The sequence below is a fragment of the Myotis lucifugus genome, unplaced genomic scaffold (assembly GCF_000147115.1).
Source record: "Myotis lucifugus unplaced genomic scaffold, Myoluc2.0 scaffold_426, whole genome shotgun sequence".
Taxonomy (NCBI): Eukaryota; Metazoa; Chordata; class Mammalia; order Chiroptera; family Vespertilionidae; genus Myotis; species Myotis lucifugus.
Genome location: NW_005871474.1, coordinates 296006 through 305332, shown reverse-complemented (window position 1 = coordinate 305332; position 9327 = coordinate 296006). Strand labels below are relative to the sequence as shown.

Sequence of the window (9327 nt, the reverse complement as noted above, 5' to 3'; positions counted from 1 at the left end):
CGAAGGGACTTGTATGCATACATATAAGCATAACTAATGGACATAAGACACTGGGGGTAAGGGAGGGCAGGGATTGTCAAGGGCGGGGGGTGGGGAAAGGACACATATGTAATACCCTTTGTAATACTTATTATAATATTTTTTTTAAAAAAGAATTAAAAAAAAATAAAAAAAATAAAAATAAAAATAAAATTGGAGCTCACACACAGTAAAAAAAAAAAAAAAAGAAATAATTGGTTTTCTTATTTGAAACCCGTCTTAAAAGTGTTATCTTTTATCTGAAGTATTATGACATCTGATTGATTTAAGAGAGTTACAAAAAAGTAAACAAAATAAGACTTTTTATTTTGATTCACGGAAGGAAGGCTAATAAGTTTTCTGTGTAAATTTCTTAACCAGATGTTATTTTATTTTAGAATTGGTGTATCTCAGTAGATGGACAAGGTGAAATGATGCAGTTTCTTAAAGTTGCTAAAGTCAGATGTTTTGGGGAGTACATAGAGTGAAATGGGATTAAATAAAGTAAAATGATAGTTTTCTGTTGTACTAAAGAATTTGATTATCTTTGTGTTATAGAAAAAGTGATTCTTAAATGCCATATACATATGTTCTAATATTATAAAGTGATTGGTAATGTTAATGCAATTACCTGCATACGGATTGCAGTTTGTCTGTGATGGATATTCCTGCCAGCCCCACCCACTATATTTTCTCCTCTCCCCTTCTGTGAGTCATGTTAAGTAATTATGGATTTATTTAAATATTAGATTAAATAAATCACAATGAAGTGTGTAGATTTACTGCAAATGATAATCATTTAGCCCAGCTGGCATGGCTCAGTGGTTGAGCGTTGACCTATGAACTGGGAGTTCATGGTTCCATTCCGGGTTGTGCAGGCTCAATCTCCAGTGTGGGACGTGCAGGAGGCAGCCGATCAATGAATCTCACTCATCATTGATGTTTCTATTTCTCTCCCTCTCCCTTCCTCTCTGAAATCAATAAAAACATATTAAAAATCATTATCATCATCATCATTTTTAGTAATTCCTAAAAGAAGCTGGCCACTGGTTTTTAGAGCACCATAAGAAGGCTAGCTGGAAGGCCACTTCTGAAACAGAAGAGATTATGTTTTTAAGAAAATCAATCTTTTAGCAAATTGCTTGTCCTGGGAAAAAATAAGTGTAATTTTTAAAATGATCATTTATTATTTTAAAATATTTTAAGACCACTGAAGTAAATTATGTGTACTTTTTATGAGCAGAATGATTGAGGTGGAGCAATAAGATAAAATTATAATCATTATTACTAAAAAAAGGAAGCACTTTATTACATTTAATCTAAATCCAATCAATGTAATTTATTCTTTTAATTACCCCTGGATTCAAAGAGGCAACCACTCAGTATAATTTGTCATAACTTTTCCCATCTTTTTTCTGTGTTATTTTTTATTGGTTCATATACTTTTGTATCTTGTTCTTTGGAGTTAATATTATTTTTATGGCTTGATAGTTTTCCAATGGGTAGGTGTAACTATCATACTTAAAAGTATCGTTTTAAAACCCAGTGATATACAAGTTAAGACTTCTGAGTTTTAGGAACTATTCAGATTCTTTTGTTTCACTAGAGTTATATTTTCTATTTGTTATTGTTGCTTGAAATGGGTGTTTTATTGGATATTGAACATCTTTAAACAAAAAGATTTTTGTAGTAATATTTATCCTAAACTGCTTTTTCCCCCTTCTCCAATTGCTTGTTTCATTAAATTTAGTACAGTGTTAGAAGAATGTAGTAGTAGGACCCAACTTGGGCTTAAAAATACTTTTAAGTTATATATTTTCCCATTTTTATCAAAATTAGGGAAGGAGATAATCTAAAAGTTACTGAATCTTCATTTATTTACCATATTATTGCTTCTCTTCTTTCTGTGTAGTTGCTTAATTAAGACTTTTTTTTTTAAATCCTCACCTGAGGATATTTTCCCATTGATTTTCAGAGAGAGAGTGGAAGAGAAAGGGAAAGACAGAAAGGAATATTGATGTGAGAGAAACATATTAATTGGTTGGGTTGCCTCCTGCACACACCCCAACCAGGGCCCTGGCTGGGAAGGAGCCTGCAACCAAGGTATGTGCCCTTGACCAGAATTGAACCTGGAACCCTTCCATCCGCAGGCTAATGCTCTATCCACTAAGCCAAACCGACTAGGGCCAGACTTTTAAAAATTTAAATAATTTTTATTTTTCAATTACAGTTGACATACTATATTCTATTAGTTTCAGGTGTACAACCCAGTGATTAGACATTTATATAACTTACTAAGTGATCAACCTGATAAATCTAGTACTTGTCTGACACCGTTATTATAATATTATTGACTATATTCCCTATGCTGTACTTTACACCCTCATGACTATTCTGTAACTACCAATTTGTACTTCTTAATCTCTTCATCTTTTTCTCCTAACCCTGTTCCCCCTTCCATCTGGCAACTGTCAAAATGCTCTCTATGAGTCTTTTTCTATTCTGTTTGTTTTTATAAATTCAGTTGTTGATAAATACATATATATTACCATTTTATCATTCATTTTCCCATTGGAAAAAGTGCATAAGATAGTTTCCCTCTCAAAGGTAACAATATACTACTCAAAGGTAACAATAAAAAGGAATGTGTGGAATGTTTAACAAAGACTGGTATACTAACAGCTCTTAGCTGCTAAGTTATAGAAAGCATAATATTAACACTAATTAGTTAACATTAACACTGATTAATTTGTCCATGATACTTTGAAAATACATGGTAATAGGAAGTGGAAGCATGGAACTGAGTCAGAATCATGAGGTTGGAAATTGACTTCTGGTCTTTTGTGGCTATGTACAAACTCACTTGATCACTCTGCTTTTTTCCTTTATTCATTAAATAAATATTACTAGTTTAATAGTTATAGCTAACAAATTTTTTATATATGCCAGGATAAGTACTTTTTACATAAGTTATTAGCTAACTATTATGAACTGCTTACTAGTTACCATGTTAGAAAAATAAGGCAGCATTTTGTGTGATTAGAGCTATTTTCAGTTTGATTTGTAGTTGGTTGCTAATGCATTAGAATATGCCTGTTTGTAAACTTTACTGCTGTCTTATGCAAGGTGAATTGATTTTTCTAGATACAGCAAGAGGCATTCTTGTAAAAAGCAGTAGTTCTGGCCCTTTTTTATATTGTAGAGTTGTTAGAAGTACTTGAAGTAAATGAAAATGCTTTTAGTTTCTAAAAAATGAGAATAAGGGAGTTACTTGCTCTATCCTTAAAGGGATCCATGATTCTTGGAATTGAAAAAACTGTCCTGAAGTCTGGGGAGAGGCAGCCAGAGCTGTGGATGTGGATTTCATATGAACTGTGGGTCAGCCAGGACAGGGTTGGGAGTAGTGAAAACACCCTTAATCTTGCCTGCAATTTTAAAGGCTGAATTTTAGTTTTTAATTGATTCATTAGCCTTAGTTCCTAAATATTATGTTGAAAGGTATGGGTATTTTGTGTGTGTGTATTTTGGTAGAAATAGGATTAGAGCCCTTCTCGACCTCATGCAATAATCAATAGCTACCACTAATATTAAAGTGTTAAGTGGAAAACTTTATTTAACAATTGGAATTTGACAATAAAAATAAAAGAGAAATAAATATCAGAGAGACCAAGTTTCCTTTATGATTTCCAATGGTAAATATGAGATAACTGCACATTTTCCCATTCCAGTGGATTCTCCATTCCTCCATTTCTCCAAAGGTTATCAAACATTCAAATGACCAGATGCCATTCTTTGCTTGGACCTAAAGACCCTAATATTTGCTCCACAAAATGACTCCTTACCTTTAATAACATGGAACTCAAGGTCATAGTTATTTCCTCTTTCTGCCATGAATATCATCAACACTATTAGATCTGTAGTGAGCCTAGTCTGAAGATGTCATGCGAATGAAAAATATTAGTTTTAGTTCATTATTTATGATCAAAGGAGTTGTAGAGAACTTTGAAAAACACATGGAAGAAATTAATTAGACATCCTAATACTAATAGATAAATCATTAATGCATTTTCAGTTTTTTTCTGTGTACTATAAAATTAGCTCTAATTAAATTAATAATGAATTGAGGGAGGGAGGACCTTCAGAATCTCAGATCATGGTTAAAATTATAGGCAAGTCATTATCTAAGGTGGCTTGTAGTAGGGAACTGGGGTCTCTGCTGGCCTAGGTAATTAGGCAGTGGTGTTAGTACTGATAGGTATCCCCTGGAGAGATTAGGATCATAGCTTTGTGGCTGGGTTGCTGTTTGGGCAGAGGAGGAGGTCAAGAATTGGACTCTTGAATTTCCCATCCCTTCCTTGAACCAGAAGAGCCTCTGGGTTTGGTCAGGATAGGCATTTGATCAGTTGTGGCCAAATTGCAAAGCTCCTAAGGTAAAAATGTGTCTCAGTCCCTGGCATATCACAGTGTCAACATTAATCTAAACACCAGATATTCTCCCAGCAATTGAGAGTTCATACACAATGTACAGTTCTGTATCCTTTCTATATGAAAGAATTTTTAATTATGATTTCAGTATAATGGTAATGAATCATCTTGAAATTGGAAGAATGGTTCAGGCAGGTATGGCTATCCTAATTAGGGAACCTGTTAGGTTTTGCTTGAAACACTTGAAAGAAGCAGGAGCTAGCAAGATTGGTAGTGGGTTCATTTGTGGGATAAATAACCCCAATTTATTTATTTTTTATTTTTATGAGAGGTTATTAGAGCCAAACTGATGACACATGCTGGGGAGCAAGATCTCAAATGCTCCTAGCCCAAATTATTTAATATTTAATATTTAACAATTCCAGAAGTGGACTGACATTCTGTCAGTTACACAAAGGGACTGTGTTGGGAAATTTGCCATATGTGATTTTCCATATATAGGCTGTTTCACTTTACATGATTTATTCACAGTGTGTATATTAAGTCTAATAGAAGTTTCTTATTTTTAAAATTAGGACTTCTGAGATTGGATCTTTGGAAGAAGCTCGACTACTTGTTTCATTATAGAAATGTCCAGTTATAATACTAATTCTTGTAACAATTTTTAAAAATGAAAGTTTTTACATGTTAACTAGTATATTTTTTTTCCAGTTTCTCTTCAGCAACGGGTAGCAGAATTGGAAAAAATTAATGCAGAATTTTTACGTGCACAGCAGCAGCTTGAACAAGAATTTAATCAAAAAAGAGCAAAATTTAAAGAGTTATATTTGGCTAAAGAGGGTAAGTTTATAAGTCTAACCCTAACCTCATACTAAGACTGCCTTAAAATGTCAGGTTTCTTGGTACTACAATGTTGTCACTGAATAAACCTTGATTTTATTTGTACTTATATTGTATACTAAAAGTCTATTTAGAGGTAAGGATTAAGAATGGAATTGAAAAACAAGGTGAAAAATGCATTATTGAGATTTTTCCTTGTCTTTTAACCTTAATGATGATATTTAATATAGTGGATTATATAGTTCTGGGACACAGGACTTTCGGTGCTCTGAACACTTGAGAGATATCCCCAGACCAACCAGGACTGTTGGCATTCTAATAATAGCTTTAGCCATGTTATAGTAAAACTGATAGTTCATGGAATTTATCCAACAATTGTTTAATAAATATTAAATAAATATTTATTTAATACCTACTATGAGGCAGGCATTGTCAGGTGCTTGGTATACAGAAGGAGCAAGAGTCACATGGTTCTTTAACTCAGAACTTGAACTCTAGTGAGGAAATAGATATTAAGTAATTGTGTGAGCTGTTTTAAAAAAGGCAGATACAAGAGAGCAGATACATGAGAGCATATCATGAGGGACCTAATCTGAAGGATAAGGGGAAGGGTTTACATTTTGGGTACTGACCTAGGAAAATATGGATAGGTTTTTCACAGCCTTCTAGACCAGTGGCTCTCAAACATCAACGTAGATAAAAATCACCTAGAGAGTTTGTTAAGTACATGGTATGTTAGGGTGGGGCCTGGGAATTTGCATTTCTATTAAGCTCATAGGTGACTGCAGTATTGCTAGTCCAAGGACACAGTTTGAGAACCACTCCTCTAGACTAGTAATCATCCAACTTTTAAATTTACTTAGAATTTACATCCTTCACATATTTTTTAATTTTATCATGTCAATACTGACAATTTAAATTAAAACTTCATGCATTTAAACATATCAAGTGGAATCAATCATAGTGATTTAATACCCATCACCATCCTATATAATAAAAGCGTAATATGCAAATCGACCAAACAGCCAAACAGCAGAACGACCATCCGGGACCATGCTATGACACCCACTGGTGCCAGACTAGCCAAGGCGGGTGCGATGCCATTGGTCAGGGGCCCAGCCATCGACCCATGATCACCCCACAGAGGGAGGCCCAAGCCACCAACAGGCTGGCTGTGGCGGGTGGGCGGGGCCTCCCTCTGTGAGGGAAGCCCGGGTCCCTCATGCCAGAGGGAAGCCGATGCTGGCAACCAGGGAAAGGAAGGCCTACTCTTGCACAAATTTCGTGCATCAGGCCTCTAGTGAATACATAAATAAGTGGAGAACAAATCGATGTTTCTCTCCCTCCCTCTCTAAAATCAATAAATTAAAATGGAAAATTTGATCAGACTTCTCTATAACAAAAATAGTATGTAAATTTCTTCTGTATTGAGTTATTAATAGTTATTAAAAGTACACATGCCATAAATATTTTACACATTTAAAATAAGAATTATTGACCGGCCAGTGTGGCTCAGTGGTTGAGCATTGACCTATGAACCATAATGTCACGGCACATGCCCAGGTTTAGGGCTCAATCAGTTAGGAGGTGTGCAGGAGACAGCCAATCAGTGATTCTCTCTCATCATTGATGTTTCTATCTCTCTCTCCCTCTCCCTTTCTGAAATCAATAAAAATATATTTTTAAAAAGAATTATTAAAATGTAAAAATTAGCCCTGGCTGGTGTGGCTTAGTTTGTTGGAGCATCATCCAGTGCACCTGAAGATTGTGGGTTAATTCCTGGTCAGGGCGGGTGCCAGGCAACTGGTGTTCTCTCTCACATCAATGTTTTTCTCTCTCTTTTTTCCTTCTTTCTTCACTAAAAAACAAAAACAAAAAACAATTTTAAAAAGTTTAAGTTGTAAAAATTATTGGAAATGCAGGTCTTATGAAATATATTGGATCCCCCTCCTAATTAGGTCATTAAGTTCTGGGTGAATATTAATTCTAGAAAAAAATAAGATTCGGGTTTTTGTTTATTTTAGATATAAGTGCTTAGAACCTTTGGTCTCATAAATAAGTAGATAGAAATAGAAGTATTTTTTAAAATAGCAATTATTATTCCATTCATTTAACTTTCTGCATTATATGTTAAATCACAAAGTGTTCTAGCTTCAAAAATATTTTTATTTTATTGGTTGGCAACTCAATTAAGTCTTCCTTCAGTTTTGTTGAAAGCAGAGTTTGTCACCTGACCTGCCAAAAGATGTGTTACTCAGTTATTAGTCATCCACTTTTTTAGTACTGACATTAGTATTTTAAATTGTTTCTCTGGTTTGGTATCACAGAGTTTTTATGCAACAGGGCAGTGAACCATAGTAAAATTTAAGATGGATAAAAAGCCTTTCTTTTGTTAAGTGGGAGAAAGGTGTTAAGAAAATGGTAGTGGGCAAGGAGGATCTACATTTAAACACCCCTCTGTTTTAGGAAAGAATATTTATGAAATTTGAGGATCTAGAAGTGGATTCCTTTAAAACATCATGTGCCTATGAATCCCCTGGAAAATCTTTGTATATCCCCAGAGGTACATGGGCACTTTGAAAACTACTGCCCTAAAGTGATGGAATTCAGACTACAGATTGTAAGCCATTGACGAGTAACAAAATTGAGGGGGTGTGACCAGCAGTTTTTAAAAATAAGAATGAAATGGAAAATAAAAGAGCATATTATATTTGATGAGGTTAAGTAAGTATGGTTGCACAAAATTTTTTGTTTTAGTTACATATATATGTGTATGGATAGAGTTGTGATATAAAATATATTTCTTGCTATGAGTTGTGATCAAAGAAGTGTGAAAGCCAGTGTTCTTAGGCTTCACAGAATTCAGCCCTGGCTTGGAAATGCTTACTGACTCGAGTATGGGGTGGGGATTTATTTTTCTCCTGGCTCACAGGAAGGCTGCTGCTGTTTTATTTTGTTCCTTCATAGGCTAACAAGGAGGTGGGAAAGCTGGTATTCCTGTTTAGGCATGCTGGCAATCTGTAAGATACTGTGGAGGTTGGAATGAATGAGATACAGTTTTTATCTTTCAGAAAGTATAGCCTACTGGGGTAGATAATACATTTTGCACAGTATCATTGTTTGAGTATATATTAAATTGAATATATATTAAATGTCATGAGAAATAAATTCTGTCCAATTCTTCATGTTCATTTGAATTTGTTAATCTTTCCCTTTTAAAATTTGTTTTAACCTTGAATTGATGAGACACCACTTTAAACTCTGTGCAATAGTATGTTCTTGTTAGGATAACCTGTAATACCTTTAATGTGTACGCATGTATAAGGTCATGGCAGTATTTCCTCTGATGACCAATTCAGATTCACTATGATACTGGCTATTGACATCTTATTTTTCCTTCACCTCTCACACCCGTAATTCTGTAGCTTGATCCGGATTCAAGTTAACCTTGTCCAAAGTTTGTTAATTTGCTTTCTCTTTTTTTCTATCCCTAAGTAAAAGTGTTAGGATTTCCCTTTTGTTATTTTTTTCTTTGTAATTATAAAATTGACTTTTCTATAAAATTCTGGAGAAATGAAGATGATCAAGAACCTCTCATTTCTGAAATGCATTATCATTTACTGATCTAAACCACTTGTAATGTGTGTTCATTCAAAAAACATGCTTGGTGTGTTAAAGTTGCTTTGAATACACCTAGACCCAATAAATCTGTATGTGTACTATTGTATCTTTACTATTTGAAGTTTCCAATGAGCTTAAGCTGGCCAATAAAGAACAGTTGAGGTAACTTTTTATAAAATTTCAAAAGGAATAATGTGAAACTTTTTGAGAGCTTTGGTCTAGTTTCTAAAGAAAATGCATAGTATATAAAAGGTAAATGTTGATTTAGTTTTTGTCTCGGCTATTTGCCTTTATTAGAATAAAAATCAAATTTAAAGATGTCTTCTAAAGCAGCAACTTATATTATTACATACTAGAGGCCCGGAGCATGAAAATTGTGCACAGGAGGGGGGGGGGGCGGTCCCTCTGCCCGGCCTGCACCCT

The 9327-nt window shown here is 34.4% G+C and overlaps 1 protein-coding gene across 1 annotated transcript in view; it reads left to right on the top strand.

The window, feature by feature from the left end:
• The window catches only part of RABEP1 (rabaptin, RAB GTPase binding effector protein 1), a 113392-nt gene that overhangs the window by 29612 nt on the left and 74453 nt on the right, over positions 1-9327 (top strand). Inside the window, 1 exon segment of the mRNA XM_023744058.1 lies at positions 5155-5283. Coding sequence (XP_023599826.1) covers positions 5155-5283 — 129 coding nt within the window.